Here is a 22,469-nt window from a genome sequence, read left to right on the forward strand (position 1 = left end):
CTCTTAGCAACTCATTTTGGGGTGTGTACTTATCTTTTATATCTAGCACACATTTGTTCATTCTAATCTAGTGAGTTTGTGTGCTCTCTAGCTTCTCTATCTTGTGTGTGTGCATTGTTGTTGCAACGCTAACCCTAATTCCAACACATCTTGCTATGTCCTTGTTGGTGCTTGGTGGGTAGGCCATTAGGTAAGAAGTGTACAACTTCTTCTCCCCATTCAGGAACCAACCATAAATGGAACAGGGGGGGCATCTGGTAAATCATCATTGACACCCACCAGTGGCTCTCCATTAGGAATGTGTGACATATGGTCGGCCAATAGATGTTGTGAGTCTTTTCGTATCGTGAGACAGTAAAGTCATATTCTAGCAAAATTAGGAGCCATTGGTAATTCTGCCACAATGGTACAAAGTTTATTTACCAAGTAGAGAAGACCCTGATGGTCAACAAAGAAAATGAACTTGGTCGCCAAAAGGTAACGATGAAACTTTTTAAAAGTGTAGACCATGGCCAACCCTTCTCTTTCCATGGTGGTATAGTTCCACCCTGCATCATCGGGCGGCTGGTAAAGCTAACAGGGAAATCCCTATTGCATTCTTCGGGTTGAGCCAGTATGCAACCAATTTGAAAAAGCAAAGGCGTCCAAAAAATGATCTCCCAATCAGGGGATCTCAAGATAGGAGCGCTTTGCCAATGCCCTTTTTAGAGTGTCATATGCTTGTTGGCACTACTCTGTCCATTCAAAAATCATTAGGAGTCCATAAAGGGGATGAGCGATGTTGACATACATTGAGATAAAGCGTGAGTAGTAACCAACATGCCCCATGAATCACTAGACTCCTTTGAAATTAATAGGGATAGTAGCTGGCGAATGAGTCACATCTATTAGCTATGGAGATTTCATGTTCTGAGATAATATGTCCCAATATCACTCTGTGCCTAACCCAAAATTGGCATTTTAGAGGGCTAACAAAGATCTTCTTGTAAATTTGGCATCTCTCTAGCACTTTCCTTAGACACCACATATGTGCTTTCCAAGTGGAGTTGACACAACGGTAATCCATGAAGACTTCAAGGAATTTTCGGAGATATTCCTTTATAGGTTATGCACATTAGGCATTGGTCAGGCCAAATGGCATGACTCGATATGCATAGGTGTCCCATTTTGTGGCAAAAGCTATTTTATGTTGACCTTTTGTATCCATCAACACTTGGTTATAACTGGAAAATCCGTCAAGGAAACTGTAGGCTTCCTTTTCTGCCACTCGTTCGAGCACATGTTCTATGAAGGGCAATGGATAGTGGTCTTGTATATCGTGGCGACATTGACCTTTTTGAGGTCTACGCACATTCTCACTTTACCATTCTTTTTAGGTACTATCATTATGGGTGAAACCCACTCTGTGTGCTCTCTTTTGTAGATGAATCCGGCATCTATAAGTCATTTGATTTCTTCCCATACCATTTTGGAGTATTTGGGATTCATAGGGTAGGCTCTCTGCTTTACTAGTCTTGCTCCCTCGACTATGGGAATGGTGTGTTTGACCACTTTGGGAGGCACACCCTTCATATCCATATACTTCCATGCAAAGCAATGTTGGAATTCTGTGAGAAGAGAGAGAAGATCTTTTTCTTCTTCTACAGAGAGATCTTCCCCGATGTAGATGGGTTTAGGATCTTCCCCTGGGCCTACCAGGTTAATTTCCTTGACCTTGGCCGGATCATCATAAGATGTTCCTGGATTCCCATCATGGGTTCTTTAGGCCTTGTCGTATTGCATGAAATGATCTCCAACCTTATAGGCCCTAAAGTGTTGGGGGACTTGTTTAGTCTCTTCAACCTTAGTGCTCTCTTCCTCCATTAGCCTTTTGGCTTCTTTTTCAGCTAGTGCCAATTTTTTGTTTTGTGCTTTGCATGCAGACTATTCCTTCTAGTTTTGTGGTTACTGTTTTAACCGGAATGGGGAACTCATCGAGCCCCTTTTGCTAAACTTGGCCAGAAGTAGGAATGTGTGTCGATAGCTTCAACGTATCTCAGCCAATGTTCTTCTGACTCTATCGAGAAGATGTATGCTTCTTTTCCTAGGAAGCCATTGGATTTATGTGTTTTGCAGGGGTGGTTTCCTTGCAACTGTATTTCCTCTCTATTGCTCACAGGTTCCTGGCTTGTAGCATCGGGCATGCATGCAGCGCTGAGAGCATATAGAGGGATGTGATTTCTTGCCCATCAGCCATGGAAAATTTGGTACCTGTGCATTTTGGAAGTATGTCCACGGTAGCAAGGATATGCATCCAATTCTCAGAGTCTTCCAACTCTGGGAGGGATGCAGATTCCACACTATCCTATTCTTCATATGGGGTTTTATGGCATGTTTGACACAAATGGACTGCGATGGATCTGGCCATCGTTACCGAGTCCTCCATGAAGGGCCTCCCACTCATAGGATGGATCTTCCAAGTGCGCAGGTTGACCTTTAAAGTTTGGTCTTTCTTTTTAACGTAGATATAATATATGTCCCAATCATGGATCTTTTTGGTTTCCCTCATAAAGGGACATACTAGGATGCAATCATAAGAAATAGGTTGCTGGTTAAAGTTCATCACCACACGAAGGCGTGTCGAAAGTTGGTTTCGATAATCTTTATCTTCAAACTCCGCAAAAGTCCTATGGGTTTTGTGGTGGCTCCATCAGTAAGTTTCACGAGTAAAGCTTTGTCATCCATAGAAGGCCTCCCCACCAGGAACCCTAACCCTCTACCCTCCCTACCCCTATTCCCTTGGAGGAAGGCGAGATTCCCCCTCATCCTCCATAGGAAAAGGACGAGGTGGATCCTCCACTTAACCCTCTCAACTGACGTGACCCTCTAGATCGCACTAAATTCGAACAAGCAATCAGAATCCTTCTTGGTGCCAACTTCAACAAACTCATTTGATGAAAGTCACTAGACCGCATGGACATTCATGCCCTTGACCGCATGGACATTCATGTCCTTGAACTTTACATTGACACTAAGTAGGATGCCTATAAAAGTCAACACCCGCACTGACAATGCAAAGGATACATGTAACCCGACATAGACATCGGGGCCATCACATTCGATCTTATGGGGAAATAGCCTGTCTGGCGCTCCTTCCTCTTCAAACCTCACATCTGGGTTGCATATTGTAAGGCCCCACACCACCTCCGCATCAATCCATCATATCTCCCCATCTGCCAATCGATGGGCATGGGACTTATTCTGCAATGTGAAACAGCAGCAAGACGTGAAGCTTCAGTTTATCTTCCCTTAGTTCATACCTCAGTTTTGGCAGTACATACACATAAGAAAGCATGCTCGCCTGGATGTACGCATTCATGAGCAGGTGCCCGACCCTGCCATCATCTTCACCATCTGCTTCTTCCACCTACTCATCACCCTCTTGGTAGAATTCCCTACTTGGCACCACTATGATGAAGGAGCCCAAGGCCTTGCCTTTGACATCAACAAAGGCCCCACACTCAAGCAACTATTCAGCTATTACAAGCGTATCCAGTGGATGTCTGCCTAGTGCCTCCAGACCTTCGAAGACATGATGGAGACAACGTTCTAGATAAGCTACAAAGCTTTCCATCATTCCTCCCAATACCCCAAGTCGCGGTATGATTTTGTTCGCACCTACTTCCTCTACTACCGCCATTAAGCTTTATTGCCAGTTCTGAGGACATACATGAATTAGGGAGGGGCCTATGTTAACCACAATGGTTAACATTACTTTCCAAAAAAAAACGTGGTTACACTTCATGTAATTTATTTTTATGCAAAATCACACTAAGCGCAAAAAATATAGGATGATCAAGCTTACAACATGTATAATGCTATGTACATAGAGCTAGAGAACCAGTTTTGAGTCCCCAATTGTTAATGGACGGCTGTCCATTGTAAAAAGAGAGCTCATGTATATAAGTGACTTAATGAAATATGAAAATAATACAATTCCATTATCACAATTGAGTCTTCTTCTTCTTTCCTTTTTGCTCTCTTGTGGCTATGGTGGTGAGCTTGTGTGTTGATGCATGCTTGCTTGCTTGCTTGTGAGTGTGTGACAACACTCTCAATGCAATGACCAACCTTCCTTTCTTTAAAGAGCCAAATGGTTATAATGCATAAACTTATTGACTTAAAGGTCTTTACTTTGCTCTTTCTATTATAAATTATGCCCCAAGGAGTTGAGGACCCTTACATGCTTGCAATAAGAAAGGTATTGGGAGAATGCCCAATCATGAAGCAAACATGCTTGCCCAAAGGATGCAAGTGTGTAATTTCCCTTAGGGTTTGGGAAGGCATATTGGACATTGGGTACATTTTCTTTTGCATATTGGAAAGGCATATTGGACATTGGGTACATTTTCTTTTGCATGGAGAGGCATGGGAGTTGTGTGAAGGCCCTTTGAGAGGGATGGTGGACCAGATCCCACCTCTCATCCTCCTAAACAAGAGAGGATCGCTCCCAAGAATGTGTGAAGGCCCTTTGAGAGAGATGGTGGACCAGATCGCATCCTCTCATTTGCAATTTGTTAAGTGATGTATTTGGATCTTGTATTTAATTATTGATAAGTTCTTTATCTATCTATTTTATGTTCCAAAGAAAAAGAGAGAGAGAGAGACGGTGGACCAATAACCAAGGGGACCATATTCAATTTGTGATTATCTACAAGTTACTAAAAATAATATTATTCACAACTAATATTTAATTAATTGATAATATTAATTGATTTGATTTTGTAATCAAGATAGTACAATCTCTACACATAAATAAAAGCCGGCCCGTTCCGCTACTACCGATTGCCGAGCAAAAGAGCTTCAGGTATGATCGTTGTTACTTCGTTTAATGATTTTTTAGGGTTTTCTGTTTCTTCCTCTGTTCTGCGAGCTATTTTCCTCTGCTATTTTTCTAGGTTTGAGTTTCTAGCGAACTAGATCTCTGTAGTCAATTTTCACACACATTTTTTTTTCTCGATTAATTTTTCTATCACAGAATGCCTGTAAATTACTGTGTGTTATTGGCATTTTGTGAGCTAAATAAGTTTTTATTAGAAGTCTTCTATCAATCAGATGATCAATTTATCAGAGGGAGTGTTGTGAATTATCTCCAATTATGGACTAGTGATATTTTACGCCTGAAAAACGGGAAAAACTGTTTTTGTCTAATGATTTCTGGTCTTGGCAGTAAGTTACTCGCACGGTCAAGTCTCTCATGTCGGATTTAGATGTGCAGCTCTCTGGCACACTTGGTAAGTGTACTGTTTTTCCTGTGATTGTTTATTTATTTTTTCGGAAGGGATACCAGCAGAAAGATGAGTTTTTCATTTGAATGTAGTTTCTTTTCCTCATATGTAATCATAATTCAGGCTTTAAAAAAGCAGTAATCTCATCATTTTCCAGGGAAAATGACAAACGTATTGCAGTATTTCATGTCATGCCATCCAACTGCAAGAAAATTGTAGATGCAGAAGTGGGTATGTTGCAATGGGATCCGCAAACGCATGCGATCTTTAGAGGGTTATAAAGTCTGTAAGAAAGACTGCTTCCCTCCTTTACAACCGTGGGACAGGTCCCCCTAATCGGTGTCCGATGCTTGCACGACTAGACTACACTTAAACCTCACACATCATTGGAGAGGGAGCTTTGATGCATAAATGGACCATACTACCATACATGGGGTTAAAAGCAATGCCAACTTCTCTTGACATCTTTCTTGTGTGGAGGGGAGCCTCTTTAAAAGGTCTCTTGCAATGTTGGAGGCAATTAAAAATTCTATTAAGCAGCATAGTAGATCAATTATTGTTATATGTGGCTTATGCATTAGAGAGAGAAAGAAAGGAAAATTCTATTAAGCAGCATAGTAGATCCATGAAAATATTGCATCATGGCAATAAACTGAAAAAAGAAGAGACTAGTTATTATTGCTATGAATTTGTAATTGGATGGACAAAAGCTACTGGCCGACTTGCTCCATGGAGCCTATATAAGAAATGCCAAGCTTTTGCATCATTTATTTGATTCCTAGGGATTTGATCATAGACTAGGACTTTTGAGTCAAGACAACTTTCTTGGGTGTGGCATGGCCACCAGCTTTTGTATATACATACATACTTTTGGTATTATTAATATATTGTAAATCAGGTGAAAACTTTGCGTTTTTCTCTCTCTTCTCTCCATTGCTTCTACATGGCTACATCTATGTGTTCCTATGAAAGGTGCTTAGAGCTGAAAGAAGACCGAGAGCTTTCGCGCATGTAACATTGGTATCAAGAATCAGGTGGTGTCACATATGAAGGTGCACAGTCCAAGGAGAGTAACACGACATGGAAGAAGTTTCCAGGAGGTTGGTTGGGAGTGTTCCACAAGACCCAAGGGGAATGGCAGCCTTGTGAGTCGGAAGCCATTTGGGGCATACCAGGAAACATTCAAGAAAACTGTTCCAAGGAATATGATCATCCAAAGGGTGGAGTGAGGATACTATACTCAATACTTAGGAAAAGAAGACCAAAGAAAGTGTTTAGGGACAGGGCATGAAGAGCCAAGGGACAAGTGGAATAGATGCAAGGAATGGCAAGGTTTTCAGTAGGAAGGTTACCAGGATTTGAAGGATAACAATGGGAGTCCATGAGGAGACAGAGGGATGATGACAGTCATCCAAGGTCAAAGATTTAGAAGCTCGTCAGCAAGTTTAGCAGAAGGGGATGTCATGCATGAGTGCATGGTGACAAGATGGCTCATCATTAGCACATCATTGTACGGCAATAGGGCCCTTTAGGATATGAAAATGTCATATGTTGTGGCCCCATTGTAATCCTCAATCGGGATATGTCAGGCACGAGCTACGTAGGACATTCCTCAGCCTTCGAGTGTCAATCAATTAGTCAGTCAAGTTCCTTAACCCACATGGAGAGAATCATTCATGCATGTAGAGTCAATAGAAGCCTTAGGGTTTGCATCAGTCCATGGTGTGCATTTGCATAGCATTCATGCCCATATGCATGTAAACCAGTGTAGAAGCCTTAGAACTTTATTCAACATTATTAGCATATTATTAGCATTATTATAATCATTATTCAGCATTTATCACATTGGCAACTTTTTTAGCATGTAATGCTACAGTCGGCCAGCTCTGTATCCAGCCGACCAGCCACATACTCCATATAAATAGCATTATTTTGCATCTCATCATTCATCACATCATTCAGCCTTCAACGATTCAGTATTCAGCCATTGAATCTTCATCGCTTGAAGCATAGAAGCATTCAGTAGCACAAAATGCATCATCATCAATCAGCCAAGGAAGAAGCGCTTCAGCCCTTTGCGTGTCTAACCCTATAGCAGATTTCAGCATTCGTATACATCATCGTTTGCTCCATCCTCCCGGGTGAAGGTAAACAAAGCATATTCATGCATTCATCTTGCATATTCACAGCCTAGAACAGTTCCAAAACAGCCCATCTCTCAACCACAGTGTGCAACCTTCCTACAACCCCTTGGAAGAGTGCATTGGCCTTGAGATTGGACATCATTGGTGCTTCTACAGCCGTGTACAGTTCAGCCCAACTCTTGGTCTTCCGAAGGTCTTGCGTTTGGCTTATCTACGGTCCAAAGTCAATCATTCTCTTCAAAGTAATAAAGCAAATACTCCTAGGAATAGGAGGGGGCCCTTCAGTGGGTAATTTGTGTAGATCTCTCTCTCTCTCTTCGCTCTTCGCTCTCCCCTCCCGCTGCTTGCCTGCGCCCACCCCTCCCGCCGCCCCCTTCGCTCTTCGCTCTTCGCTCTCCCCTCCCGCTGCGCCCACCCCTCCCGTTGCCCCCTTCGCTCTTCGCTCTCCCCTCCCGCTGCCTGCCTGCGCCCACCCCTCCCGCCGCCCCCTTCGCTCTCCCCTCCCGCTGCGCCCACCCCTCCCGCTGCCCCCTTCGCTCTTCGCTCTCCCCTCCCGCTGCCTGCCTGCGCCCACCCCTCCCGCTGCCCTCTTCGCTCTCCCCTCCTGTTGCCTGCCTGCGCACCCCCCTCCCCTCTCTCTCTCGCTTCCGCCGCCCTGTTAGCGCCGCCTGCTTCGCTTCCCCCTCCCACCTGCTGTTCGCCGCCCCCTCTCTGTTCGAACTTTCTGTCACCCCCTCCCGCCTGCTCGCTTTCGCCGCCTTCCCTCCCTGCTTGCCGCCGCTGCCCTGTTCGCTTCGGCCGCCCTGTTAGCGCCGCTTGCTTCGCTCCCCCCTGCTGCCCTGTACGCCGCACAGTTCTGCTGGCAATGGCCAGTCTATCTATCCGTTAGGCTGTCTGTCCCCCTTTCGCCACCCACCCTTGCTCAGGCCCCCAAGGCAGCAGCATAACTCTCTCTCTCTCTCTCGCTTCTTCCATGGCTTCCCCCTTGCGCAACCCGATGAAGGCGACCTTTATGGTCACAAACAAGAGGATAACAAATGTGGAAAAGGAAATGAAGGAATGGAAGGCAGAGATGGAGGGATGGTGGAAGGAGAAAGCCAACTTTCTCCAAATGGTATTCAATGAGGGTAAGCGGTGGAAAGAGGAGAAGGAGGACCTCTTAGCGGAAGTCAAAGACCTTCACGGGGAAGTCAACACGCTCAAAGGCGTAATTTCAGCTCTTCAGAGGGAGCTTGCAGAGGCCAAGGCAAATGGTGGACTTGAAGAAGGTGAAATTCAGCCATCAATGATAGAAGAGCTCAAGGTTATCAAAGAACAAGTACGGGCAATTAAGGAAGAAGAGAAGCAACATGAAGCAAAGACTTCCTCATGGGTGGAAGTCATCACCAAGACGCAAAAGAAGATGGATGAAGCGGAGAAGTGGATAGAGGTCGCCAAGAAGGGTAAAGGTAAGGAAATAACAACCCCTACACCTACAATCATTAACATGACTTTGGAAGAGGAACAACGAAGACGTACACGTGCTTTGCATGTGAGGATTACCGGCCTTAAAGACAGGGATAAAGTTGAAGAGGAGGTGAAAGAGCTTATGGTGTTGATGGGGATTGACAGTCCGGCACACGCAAAAGCTTGGAGAGTGGGCAAAAAGGGCGGAGGCAACGGGGAAACATCAAAGGAAAGAGCTCTCATACTTCGCTTCCCCTCTATTGAGGCGAAGAAGGAGTTCTTGAAGAGACGACCCACTTTAAAGAATACAGGCATTTTTCTTGGTGATGATCTTACTCTTTCACAGCTTGCACATATGAAGGAAGTTATGCCAGAGATTAGAGCGGCAAGAGAAAAGGGAAAGATAGCATTTTATAGAGAAGGGAGGGTGGTCATCGTGGAGCGACGCTCTACATGACGGTGCGAGACCTATGGGACCAAATTAAAGCTGGCAGCCTGGAACTGCAACAATGGATCCCTCAGACTTGATGTAGGTGCCTTTGAGGACAGCTTTAGAGATAGAGATATAGTCTTCTACTCGGAGACTCACCAGGCTCCTGGTCAGATGATGCCACAGGTGACAGGATACAGATGGGAGACAGCTTGCAGAGTAGGGACGAGATCGGTACACAGTAGTAGAGGATCAGGAGGGGTGGCAGTTCTTTTCAGGGAGGAGCTGCAACCGCTTCTACACATCGTTCGGAGAGATGATCAGGCCAGATATATGTGGGTGAGACTGAGGGCTGACACAGGCAGATTCCTGTATATTGCCATATGCTATTTTGCTCCTAGTAGATCGACATATGCAGCACCTAGAGGGCAGTCTCCTTTCTCTGTGCTAGATGATGACATATGGGAGTTCTCTAGGGATGGAGACATCATCTTGTTAGGGGACTTTAATGCCCGGACAGGCAACCGCCAGACAGCCTTTTATGATACCTGGGAGGAGATGCTGAGAGAGCTGGACACTCTGGATATGGGATTAGACAGACGCTCACAGGATGTGGAGTGCACAGAGTATGGGAGATATTTGGTAGATATGGGGACTGCACATGGGTTGGCCATACTTAATGGCTTGCAGAGGTTTCCGTCAGCAGCTGGATTTACTTGCTTTCCACATAGACATGGTGCTAGCATAGTGGATTATGTTATGGCTATGCCCAGCTTTGTTTCATGCATTGAGGACTTCACAGTTGGATCTCGGCCCATTGGGGTAGTAGTGGATCATGCATTGTTGACATTGACTATCTCTTTTCACTTTACCACAGCTCAGAGGACACGAGGGGCAGATCACACTCCATATACTTTTACCTCAGAGACTGATGCTGTCTACACAGATGGGATTTATAAACGTCTGTACACAGAGGAGCCAGGGAGACCTTTGGAGGAGTTGACCCATATACTGATAGAGACTTTACATGATGCAGCGAGAGAGGCATATCCACATACTCAGCCTGGACAGAGACAGCCATAGTAACCTGGACCGGCAGAAACGGTCGGTTCGGACCGGGTTGGAAACGGTGTTTCCGAGTTTCCGCGAGGTCGGAAACGGCAAGAAACGGAGTTTCTTTTGAATTTATTTTAGACATGTAAAAAACATGCATAGAGACATCCTATTAAATAAACTTATGTCAAGAGATGCAAAAAACATGTATAGAGACCTCAAACAAGACACATCAAAGACTCAAGTGGACATTAAAATCATAACACTTAACAGAATGTAGATAATGGACATGTATGATGTCGCGGCAAATTCATGTGAACCATAAAAAACTGAAGGCTGAAGGCTGAAGCATACATAGCGAGCTGCAAATTGTGATCATAATACATCATACATATCAGCAATGATCATCAAACTTGGGAGTCAGAGGTGCCCACTGTGGCACTGCCAATTTTCAAAATTAAATGGTCCAAAAACTACAAAATAACCGACATGCCGGCTGCCAAAAAAAAATGTACGGAAACGGCGTTTCTGCCGGTCTCCGTTTCCGGAAACGGCCGAACCGTTTCCAGAGGGCGGAAACGCCGTTTCTGGTTACTATGGAGACAGCGTTCTAGATGTATGCCCCAGAACAGCTGGTATGATGAGGAGTGCAGAGAGACCAGAGCCCAACTGCAGCGGGAGGTTGCTTTGGGAGTCACTACTCACCGACAGTCACGTATTGCCTTCCAACGTCTTGTGCGAAGGAAGAAGCGGGCCGGCCTTGCTCAGCTAGAGCAGGAATTATACCAGCTATTCTTGAGCCAGGATTCGAGGGAGGCTTGGCGTCTGTTTCATGAGTCCTCCCCTGCTTTGGCCATCACTTCTACAGAGGTCTGGGGTAGTTATGCAGCATCTCTATATACAGTTCCTGGACAGACACCTTTTCCTGACCCGCCAGCACCATGCCCACAGACATGTACTTTCTTTACCGCAGAGATGGTAAGGAAGGCCATTGATAGGATGAAGACTGGGAGAGCATATGATCATGATGGATTGGTCGCTGAGCACTTTATTCATGCGAGAGACATGTTGGCAGAGCTTCTAGGAGTGATGTTCAATCGTGCTATGTGCGAAGGCTTACTCGAGACTTGGAGTAGGTCCACCATCGTGCCTATCTTCAAGTCAGGGGACCCTATGGAGCCAGGGAATTATCACACTATTATGATTGGTCACACACTAGCACGATTGTATGCATCCATTCTTGAGCAGCAGTTGAGTAGATGGGCAGAGAGAGTTGGCATTCGAGCAGAGGGACAGGCAGGGTTCAGGAGAGGTTTCTCTACTCTTGACCACATCTTGACTCTCCGGGCCATTATTGAGGAGGGCAGGTCGCATGGGCGACGGATTTATTGTAGCTTTGTGGACTTCCGCAAAGCATTTGATACAGTGCCCAGAGCCAGATTGATGAGGCGATTACAGGAGATGGGGGTACCCACAGAGCTCATATGGGGAATTATGGCTTTATATAGATCAGTTGCAGGACAGGTACGCACCCCAGAGGGGGTCTCTACTTTGGTTCACTCCACTATAGGAGTGAAGCAAGGTTGCCCGTTATCTCCTTCACTGTTTGGTATGTATGTGGATGAGGCTTCGGACTACATTGAGAGATTGGGGGACAGAGGAGCCCAGCTAGCAGGTACATGGATCCCACTATTGTTATATGCTGATGATATTGTGTTGATCTCTGATTTCCCTGAGGGTATGCAGCGTCATCTGGATGCTTTACATGAGTTTGCACATGATAGTGGATTGTCTGTCAACCTTGGCAAAACCAAGGTTATGGTGTTTAACACCACGCCACAGTGGGTTAGGCGATCAGCTTCCACATTTACATATGGGCAAGAGATTGTGGAGTATACAGATGCATATACATATCTTGGGGTAGTATTCAGTGGGCCAGTGTTTTCGATGAGGAGAGCAGCAGAGACTAGATTGACTAGAGCACATGCAGCCCTGGGTGGTTTGGAGAGGATGTGTTCGCAGGTTCAGTTTCAGGAACCTCGAACGAAACTTTGACAACAACAGATACCATAGCTCTACTCCGAGCACAAAATCAACTTCTCATGGAGCGTCTCCAACTCTTGGAGGCAACTCATTTCACCAGCTACCCTTGACTTCATCTTTCTCTTCTTTCAGATGAAACAACAAAGATGAGAGGATGAGGCCAGACGGCGGGAAGAAAAAGCCGAAGCAGAAGCATGAAAATAACAAGAAAAAGCAAACAGACGAGACTATGTGAAAGCCCAACGCAGGCTTGAAGAAGATCGGCGTTAGGCTAAACTCATAGCTCATGAGTACTAACGAGAGCTCGATCAAGAGCGAATGTTACTCGAACATAGGCGAGGAAAGGAGTACATGCATCTGCAATTTCAGCACACCCTCTCTTCAGTTTCCCCATCCATAGGTGCCAACAGCCAGACTCCCATGACATCAACGACCATCATTAAAACTTAACCAAATTTCAGTAAGTATGATGGTAAGTGTGATTAGCTGCCAATCAATTTATTCATCAGTTTAACGCATATTTTCCTTTGGCAATCCCCAAGATAAAGTCCACGTAGCGGTTCCCCACCTTACGGGTGAGGCAGTCACTTGGTGGCAATATTGGTCTAGTGTACATACGGACTAGACCTCAAGTGTCAGCTTTTTGCTAGGATGCCTTTGTCCATGACCTAAAGACCCCCTCCCAGTACTTGATCAACCTGGTAGATCAGTTCTATGGACTCAAATAGAACGGGTCACCCATGCTTCAGTTTTTCGGTAAAGTTATCACTTTAGCACAACAGTTAGGCTTATCTGAGCAGGCCAAGATGGATCAATTCATTCGTGGATTGGATCCTAATATCCGGTTCACAATTTGTAACTTTGAACCTAGCACATATGACCAGGCTTTGACTCTTGCTCAAAATGAAGAAATGAAGATGAACGGAGGCAAGCCAAAACAACCACAGTCTAGTACCAAACCCCAACAACAGCAATCTGCTTCACAGCCGGGAAAAGATAATTCGTCTTCTAAAGATGCTAAGAAGGACGGTAGTTCTAGCTCTAGTTCAGGGGAGAAGAAGGAGAAGGAATCCAAACCTAAGAAAGTCCCTAAGGAAAAGGCTAAAGTAGACATCATTGGAGGCTATCTTACTCCATAGGAGCAAAGGAAGGAACAGTCAGAAAACCAATGTTTTTTCTGTCATATCATTGGGCAAGGATTGTCAAAAATGGCAAATGAAGTAAGCCTCCAAGCCACCTTGCCACATCTCGTGCTCCTCCAGCCCCGCCTACTACCACTAATGCAGTTCAGCTTTTGTCTTCTATGCATCCTATGCCATCCGTTGTATTTGATGATAAGTAGGAGAGTGAGAGTGAGGTTCCACAGAAAATCCTAATCCAAGCTTATGGCTTTGCCAAGGGCCGGCAGTTTGTAGTCCTATTTGACATGGGCAGTTCTGAGGACGCCATCTCTCCCCAGTTGGCTACCAAAATGAGCTGTACTTTAGTGCCTTATCATTTGGATGTGAACAGGTTTACACTGTGAAAACATACTCGAAAGGGTATTTACCCAACCCAAAAAGGGTTATTTTGATTATTTTTATTGTACCTTTATTTGTTGGCCGACAACCTTTGCTGGCTGACCAGCACCCTCCCTTCCTATTTATAGGAAGCGCATCTTCATTCAACGTAGACAAGCGAGCTCCTCCTCGATCATTGCCAACCTCTGAGGCACCATCAGCCCACCTATGACAGGTGTAAGCCGCCGCCTCTGCTGCTAGTGCAGGTCACCTACGATTGGTGCAACCTGTTGCTTCCTATGCGTTTTCTATCATCGATGTAGTTTGAGTTTTCCTTGTTTATTTCCAAGACATTGAAATGTCTTCGACTTGGGAGACAATTGCTAGTTTACAGCATAGCTGAAAATTTCCCATGTTTATTTCCAAGATTGTGAAATGTCTTCGACTTGGGAAACAGTTGCTAGTTTACAACATAAGTTTCCTAGTTTCGTTTCTTAGACAAATTTTGTTCCCAAGAGTGGAGACGTTTTGAGAAGGGGAAGTATGCTACATACCTAGTACTAATCTTTAGGATTAGTGGTCTAATCCAACAGGGTTAGGGAAGTAGATTGATAGAGGCGGCTAAGGCTCATGCTTAATAATACCAAGTATATTGGCCATTTATAATCGGATAGTTACTTATAGCAGTAGTAGTTGCTATATAAGCGAGACTTGGGTTATTATTGTTCATAGAGAGTTATTCACTTTGTGGTCTATGATGGACAAAGATTATCGTCGGGAACACATGATTGGATTCAATGGAACACCGGACGGTCATGCCGCTTAGAGGTAGGCGTTGGTTGTATACTAGTGTTGAGTGGCATGGTTCGTGGGATTGGAGCCTTACGCTGTCACATGCACACTCTTTCGAGGTGTGACATGGACATGTTTATTTCTTATAGCCACCGAAAGGGCAAAGTTAGAGGAACATTACGCACAGATTGGAGCCATTTTGGCAGCCTTGTAGGTACCCAAGACATGCATCAATGGTTAGGACATGTTATGGGCACAATATGAACGCATTTTATGACATTCTTGATGACTTTTTATGGCCTAAAAGGTGAAAACCGACCTGATTACGACTTGCGACAGAAATCTCTGTATAAAGGCAAGGCATGGGTCATTCTTAGCATTCAAAGACAAAGATTGAAGAGCCAAGGCCAAGGACATGCGGTCTAACAGTTTGGATCAACCAAGTACATCTCCAAATCAGCATTTTCCATTAACGCACAGAGGAGGATAGTAAGCATTAGTTCAAGATCTACATTGAATCTATGACAATCATTGTATGTACTCATTCATTTAGTAATATATAGTAGGAGCAGATTAGGTAAAGAGTCTCTTTCTTCTCTCTCTCTCTCTCAATGGCGTGAAGCTACGCAGGCCCCCCCTCCCTACTCACGCTACGCGCTGGTGGTCTCTTGTGCCCGTTGTGCGGCGCCGTTTTGTTGCCTGGCCCCCTCTACCAACTTTGTGCTGCCTCTGCTCTGCCTGGTGCAGGTCGCCTACGACTGGTGCAACGTGTTGCTTCCTTTGCGTTTTCTATCATCGATGTAGTTTGAGTTTTCCCTGACATTGAAATGTCTTCGACTTGGGAGACAATTGCTAGTTTACAGCATAGCTGAAAATTTCCCATGTTTATTTCCAAGACTGTGAAATGTCTTCGACTTGGGAAACAGTTGCTAGTTTACAACATGAGTTTCCTAGTTTCGTTTCTTAGACAAATTTTGTTCCCAAGAGTGGAGACGTTTGAGGAGGGAAAGTATGCTACATACCTAGTACTAATCTTTAGGATTAGTGGTCTAATCCAACAGGGTTAGGGAAGTAGGTTGATAGAGGCGGCTAAGGCTCATGCTTAATAATACCAAGTATATTGGCCATTTATAATCGGATAGTTACTTATAGCAGTAGTAGTTGCTATATAAGCGAGACTTGGGTTACTATTGTTCACAGAGAGTTATTCACTTTGTGGTCTATGATGGACAAAGATTATCGTCGGGAACACATGATTGGATTCAATGGAACACCGCACGGTCATGCCGCTTAGAGGTGGGCGTTGGTGGTATACTAGTGTTGAGTGGTATGGTTCGTGGGATTGGAGCCTTACGCTGTCACATGCACTCTCTTTCGAGGTGTGACATGGACATGTTTATTTCTTATAGCCACCGAAAGGGCAAAGTTAGAGGAACATTACGCACAGATTGGAGCCATTTTGGCAGCCTTGTAGGTACCCAAGACATGCATCAATGGTTAGGACATGTTATGGGCACAATATGAACGCATTTTATGACATTCTTGATGACTTTTTATGGCCTAAAAGGTGAAAACCGACCTGATTACGACTTGCGACAGAAATCCCTTTATAAAGGCAAGGCATGGGTCATTCTTAGCATTCAAAGACAAAGATTGCAGAGCCAAGGCCAAGGACATGCAGTCTAACAGTTTGGATCAACCAAGTACATCTCCAAATCAGTATTTTCCATTAACCCACAGAGGAGGATAGTAAGCATTAGTTCAAGATCTACATTGAATCTATGACAATCATTGTATGTACTCATTCATTTAGTAATATATAGTAGGAGCAGATTAGGTAAAGAGTCTCTGTCTTCTCTCTCTCTCTCTCTCTCTCTCTCTCTCTCAATGGCGTGAAGCTACGCAGCCCCCCCCTCCCTACTCGCGCTGCGCGCTGGTGGTCTCTTGTGCCCGTTGTGCCCGGCGCCGCTTTGTTGCCTGGCCCCCTTTACCAACTTTGCACCCCCCCCCCTCTCCCCGCTTGTGCACTAGGAGTAGATTAGGTAAAAAGTCTCTCTCTCTCTCTCTCTCTCTCTCAATGGCGTGAAGCTACGCAGGTCCCCCCTCCCTGCTCGTGCTGCGTGCTGGTGGTCTCTTGTGCCCGCGGTGCCCAGCGCCGCTTTGTTGCCTACCCCCCTTTGCCAACTTCATGCCCCTCCCCCCCCTCCCCCCCCTCCCCCCTTTGCCAACTTCACGCTGTCGGATAGATCTATTTAGGTCTCTTGGGATTGTTCCTATGACATTAAAACAACGTTCTTCACTGGGTGTGTGAGTAAATAAACAAAATGGGTTAACCTTTCTATCACCCAATGTGTGGTAGATCTGTTAGCTCATGGAGTTGTTATTCAACATGTCTTGTGTTCGAATCTCACTCCTGTCGGATAGATCTATTTAGGTCTCTTGGGATTGTTCCTACGACATTAAAACAACGTCGGGGTGGAGATTGTAAATGCAACCATCCAAGAAGAGAAGATGAGATAAGCAAGAAGACTTAGTGTGAGAGTGACCGGCATAGTGGAGAAAGAGGGTACCACACCCCAGAGGACGGGAAACAACTATGCCACAATTTGGGATATAAGGACGAAGACCCAACTCCCTTCCTCAAAGCATGGCGGGCAAGGAAGGACCTTTCACGCCCACGGTGTCATGTGCACAGTGTGTATCTACCGTGTGCTACACCATAGTTACCAGGGGACGGGGACGGGGACGGGGACGGGGGACGGGGACGGGGACGGGGACGGGGACGGCTAAAGGTAGGGAACGGGGACGGGGGGTGGGGACGGCACTCAAAATTGTTAATTTTAGAGGAGTAAAGAATCAAGATTAATCAATCAATAACAACAAGCTTTCTAACTCCAAAAGTTATGAATCATGATACACATTACATTTAAAATTAAATTACGCTACGAGGTGCAAGAGTCAAGAGTCAAGACTTGCAAAGTCGGAAAAGAAAGACTTTAAAGTTGATAACATTAAATAGATATACTCAAAAGATGTTGGGGCCTAGGCGATACAAAATATAAGTCACTCGCGGGCCTAGGCGATACAAAATATAAGTCACTCGCTCTCATACTCTGCGCTCCCAATAAGAGAGGTGCTAGCCTCATGATCATGAGTGCGTGAAGTGTGGATGGGGTTTGTGTCATCCGATGAAGGCTCATGATGAGAACCATCTGTCCCACCCTCCTGTGCAATAGTTGTAGCTGCCTCCTCCTGTTCCATCTCCCACTGTGTAAAAGTATCGGCATTGCATCTTGCACTCTTGCCAAGCATGCGCAAGTTTGCGCTAATGAAGACAAGATCATTAGCTCTTTCCACCCCAAGCCGATTTCTTTTCTTTGATGAAATGTGGCTGTAGGAGGACCATAATTGCTCTAGGCAAGACGAGCTAACGGACTGGCTCAAGATCCGGATCGCCAACTGTTGTAGCTCTGGTCCATCTGATCCGAAGTCCTCCCACCATAATGCTGCACCAACCTTGAATCTGTCCTGCTGCGCATCTGCACATCCATATGAGCCTTGAAATGCCCTGTAATTAGAGAGCTGGTCTCTAATTTTGCGCCTGATTTCTGCATCCGGCGTGAGGCGATCCAAGATGAGTCTCCAACCGTTGCTCACCTCTTTATCACCCTCCTGCCCTTTTCCCTGAAATTCTGGGTCCACCATAAAAGCAGCTGCATGTAAAGGAGAGGAATATGAGCTCCATCTCGCCACACAAAGCGAGTGGATCTCCTCATATCTATCTACGTCTGGCTCAAGCTTCTCAAGACTCTCTATCATCTGGTCCATGGCTTCATATACTTTGCCGATGCATGGCTGCATAGCATCAACAATCCTGAGCAAGTGGACAATGGGATGCACCATGGCGTCAGTGCGCTTGAGGTCCTCCCAAAAATCAGCATCGTCGACCTTTTTCTTGCATGAAATCCCTACCTGTGTACGTGCAAAAGATGAGGAGCAAAACTCATCACTGATGAATAGTTGCCGCACGGCACCCTGACAATCCTTCAAGCGATGCAACATAAGAAAGTTGTATGCAACGCGAGTGTCCGAGTACTTGAGAAGGACCTTTGTGGACCTCTTCCCAAACTCGGATCGAAGGTATGTGTGATTGTTGATGAAGGTCACAATTGCACATGCATCATCAATCACCGATTCAATCCATGACAATTTCCCAATATCTTTCAAAAGATTATTGAGACAATGTGCCATGCAAAAAGAGACGGTGATTTGAGGATACATACTCTCAAGAATAGCTCCCGCTGCCCTATTTGTCGCCTCACCATCCGTGACGAAACCGATCACACATTCGGGGCCGATAATCTCGACAGCACTACTCCACTCAGCAGCAAGTACATCCGCACTCTTTCCCGTCCCTGAAGCATCATGTGAGGAGACAAAGTACATCTCCCCCCGTGAGTATGCCACAAGGCCATGGATAGACCTTTTCCGTGTGTCACTCCATCCGTCTGCAATCAAAGAGACTCCATTGCGAGCCCATTGTCTCTTTGTGTTTGCCGCCGCTTGCTCAACAAGGCGTTTCTCCTTGTCAAGCATAGTGGTCCGCAAGGTTTCGGAGGATGGAGGTGTGTAGTGAGGACCGTACTCGCCAATCTTCTTCACCATCGTTTTGAAGTAGTCGGACCTATTTATCATTTCAAAAAAAAAGAGGGCAAGTAATTAGAATGGCAAAATGGTGATCCGTGAATCAAGACTCGTGAGACATGATGATGAAATCATGTGAGTGAAATACGTACCGTGTCACACGAAAAGCAATGTGGTCATGAAAAAAGAAGCGGGCCACCGCGGCATCAACCTCCTCCTTCTTTTTGGGATCCCAACTCCCCTCAAGAGTACTTTGCCGACGAGAGAGAGAGGGTGGACTAGGTTGCGGCATTGAGAAGGCGGCTTGTGTGAAGCCACGAGTAGTGCCACGAGGAGGACGTGGTAGAGGGGTAGATGAAGATGCACCACCACCCGATGTAGAACCTGATGTTTGGGTTGGAGTGACATAAGTGTTGGGATCCACTCCACGCACCCTTTGGCTTGCATTCAAAGCTTGATGGGCGGCAAGCTTTGCAAGAAGCTCCTTTCTTATCTCCGGTGTGACCCGCTCACAAAATTTCACCTCATGACCGGGCTCATGCAACAAATGGGCCCTCACCCTATTGGCCCCACCCACACGCTTATATGGGCAAAGCTTGCATGTCCATGGACGTGCACCCCCCGCATGAGTAGGAGGCTCGAAGTTGACCTCATCCCACCATGACCACCCATCCGTTCTACTCCTACCGCCCGCACGAGAAGAGGATGCCATGAATAGTTAGTAACTTAGTAGTAGTCTAGTAGAAGAGGGTGGAGAGAGCTTAGAGGGTAGAGTAGGAGAAGAGGTAGAGGGAAGATTTAGGTAGTCTAGTAGAAGAGGGTGGAGAGAGCTTAGAGGGTAGAGTAGGAGAAGAGGTAGAGGGAAGATTGAAGTAGTCTAGTAGGAGAGGGTGGAGAGGAAGGTGGTGGAGTAGGAGAGGGTGGAGAGGAAGGTGGTGGAGTAGGAGAGGGAGATAGTGGAGAGGAAAGATTGAGTAGGAGAGGGAGATGGTGGAGAGCCTAGAGGTACATCATCATTCATGGAAGGCTTGAGCAATGAGTAGAAGAGGAGTAGCATAAGCCCATTATATAGCATATGGCAGCTCTCTCTCTCTCTCTCTCTCTCTCTCTCTCTCAAACGGCCAGCCTCAAACGGCCAGCCGCCAACGGCTAGTAGCCGTTGCCCGAAAAAAAACGGCTACTTTTCTGTAGCCGTTGCGCCGTTGCAGGCGTCCCCGTCCCCGGCTGACAACGTCCCGCCGTCCCCTCCGACGGGGACGGCCGTCCCCTTGCCACGTCCCCTCCGTCCCGTCCCCTGCGCCGTCTCGCGCCTGAAGTTAATCGGGACGGCGTTCCCACGTCCCACGTGGCTGTCCCGCCGTCCCCCTGTCACTATGTGCTACACGCACACAAGACTAGCTTCGAGGTTGGGGAAGCTTGGAGCTAGGCAGGCTGACTGGCGAGCTGAGTTAGGGATAGACTAACGAGCGGGCACCCAAGTATGGACGGGCGGGCACCCAAGTGTGGACGCCCAATGACCGGCCAAGAGCCTATAAAAGGGTGGCCAAGGTTACTCATTAGTCATATAGAGTCTCGCGTGTCTTTGTGAGAGCTCTATGGTCAGGAGCCTGGATCTAGTGCAGACGTGCACCTGCTTCATGCAGCCGAGGCTGGCAGCAGTCTCGAGGCTACCGCAAGGGTAGCTTCGTGGCGGTATGGGATGTCACGAGGTAGAGATTGGTCGGTATGTTCATCTAGTTAGCTCAGCTCGTGGCTCGGTGGGGATAGCCAAGACTTGTGGGCTTGCCCACGGCTGTCAAGGTTGGGAGGTGAGTCAGGCCTGCACCCCCGTTATGTTTGTTTCGTTTGTTTTGCAGGTTTCGAGTCTTGTACCAGGAGCATTCTACGAGGAGATCGTGTGGGGATTTGACAGTGGCATCAAAGCAAGCCTCGTGAACGAGCAAGTTGGTAGGTAGAGAAAAAGAGGTCGAAGAAAAGGTATGAGTTCGTGAAGCTTGCTGTTTTTTCTGTGTATACTGTTGTTTTTTCAATTTCAGCATGTTGCTTTTTCATCATAGGAGCCCGCGGTGATGGGGATTTTGGTCTTGTTATGGGTTGTTTGCTTTGCAAGAAGAAGGGCTTAGGTGTTTTCAACTGTATGAACAGTTTAAGAGAGAAAAGAAAAAGCCAGTCGGTTGTGTTTTTGTAAGAGAGAGAGAGAGAGAGAGGAGGTCGCCGGCTGTTAGCTGTGTAGCGCTTGTATGGTTGCTGCGCAGCCCACTTGTATGAATAGGCCAGCAGCATGAACGCTGCACCAGTTAGGCGGGTAATACACACACGCTGACAAGCGGTGCACGTGCGCAGGCTGGTATACACAGGCAGGCGGGCGGGCCAGTGCACGTTGGCAGGTAGACTGTATGCAAGCAGTTGGGTTGCTTTGCGCAGCCAGGCGCGCAGGTAGGCCAATCTTCGCAGGTAGGCAGGCGGGTGCACGCAAGCCGACGGGTGGCAGGCAGGCGGCGATGGAATTAGCGAAAAGCAAACGCAGCGTGGAGTTTTTTTTAAGCTTTGGTAAAAAAAAAAAAACCCCATGCCACGTTTCTCTTGCTTGCGTTTTTTCCTGAACCTTAGCAAAGAAGTTCAAAACCCATGCTTTGTTTTCTATGTTTTTTTTAAAGAATATATATATATATATATATATATATATGTATATGTATATATATGTATATGTATATATATGTATATGTATATGTATATGTATATATATATGTATATATGCATGCATGCATGCATGTATGTATGTATGTATGTATATATACATACACTAAATTTTTTATTTAAAAAAAAACACAAAAGCAAAAGCTAAAGTTAGCTTTTAGGGAAGCCTATATATTCCCCTTAAGCGGGCTTCTTGCCACACATCTCTCAAGCTCTCAAGCTCTCTAGCACTCATCTTGTGCAAGATAAATATTCTCTCACCTTGCCCTCTTCAAGATGTCGACCCAAGAATCCGAGTTGGAGCCCTTTCTCGAACGTGAAGACCTACCGGTTACGGAAGCCACCGATGCCGATCTTTTTGACGATTATGTTTCAAAATCAGATTTCTAAGAGTTTAAAGTTGCTCTCGAAGCTTCTTCCTCGGAACGCCAAGCATAAATCGCCGCGCAGATGC

The 22,469-nt window shown here is 45.9% G+C and overlaps 1 protein-coding gene across 1 annotated transcript; it reads right to left on the reverse strand.

Annotated features, from left to right (window-relative positions):
* Nucleotides 1–17,415: 17,415 nt before the first annotated feature.
* Nucleotides 17,416–20,491, reverse strand: LOC147625967 (uncharacterized). Its single transcript, XM_086817513.1, has one exon. It carries the CDS (start codon nucleotides 19,367–19,369, stop codon nucleotides 17,771–17,773), a length of 1,599 nt encoding a protein of 532 aa, XP_086673639.1. The 5' UTR covers nucleotides 19,370–20,491; the 3' UTR covers nucleotides 17,416–17,770.
* Between the last annotated feature and the right edge of the window lie 1,978 nt (nucleotides 20,492–22,469).

Source organism: Cibotium barometz, chromosome 23 (genome assembly GCF_041138505.1).
Source record: "Cibotium barometz isolate CiBa-2024 chromosome 23, ASM4113850v1, whole genome shotgun sequence".
In the NCBI taxonomy this organism is placed as follows: Eukaryota; Viridiplantae; Streptophyta; class Polypodiopsida; order Cyatheales; family Cibotiaceae; genus Cibotium; species Cibotium barometz.

What these genes read in the sequence shown, in the direction of transcription:
- LOC147625967 (XM_086817513.1), bottom strand. Translation starts at nt 19,369, where the DNA reads ATGATAAATAGGTCCGACTACTTCAAAACGATGGTGAAGAAGATTGGC.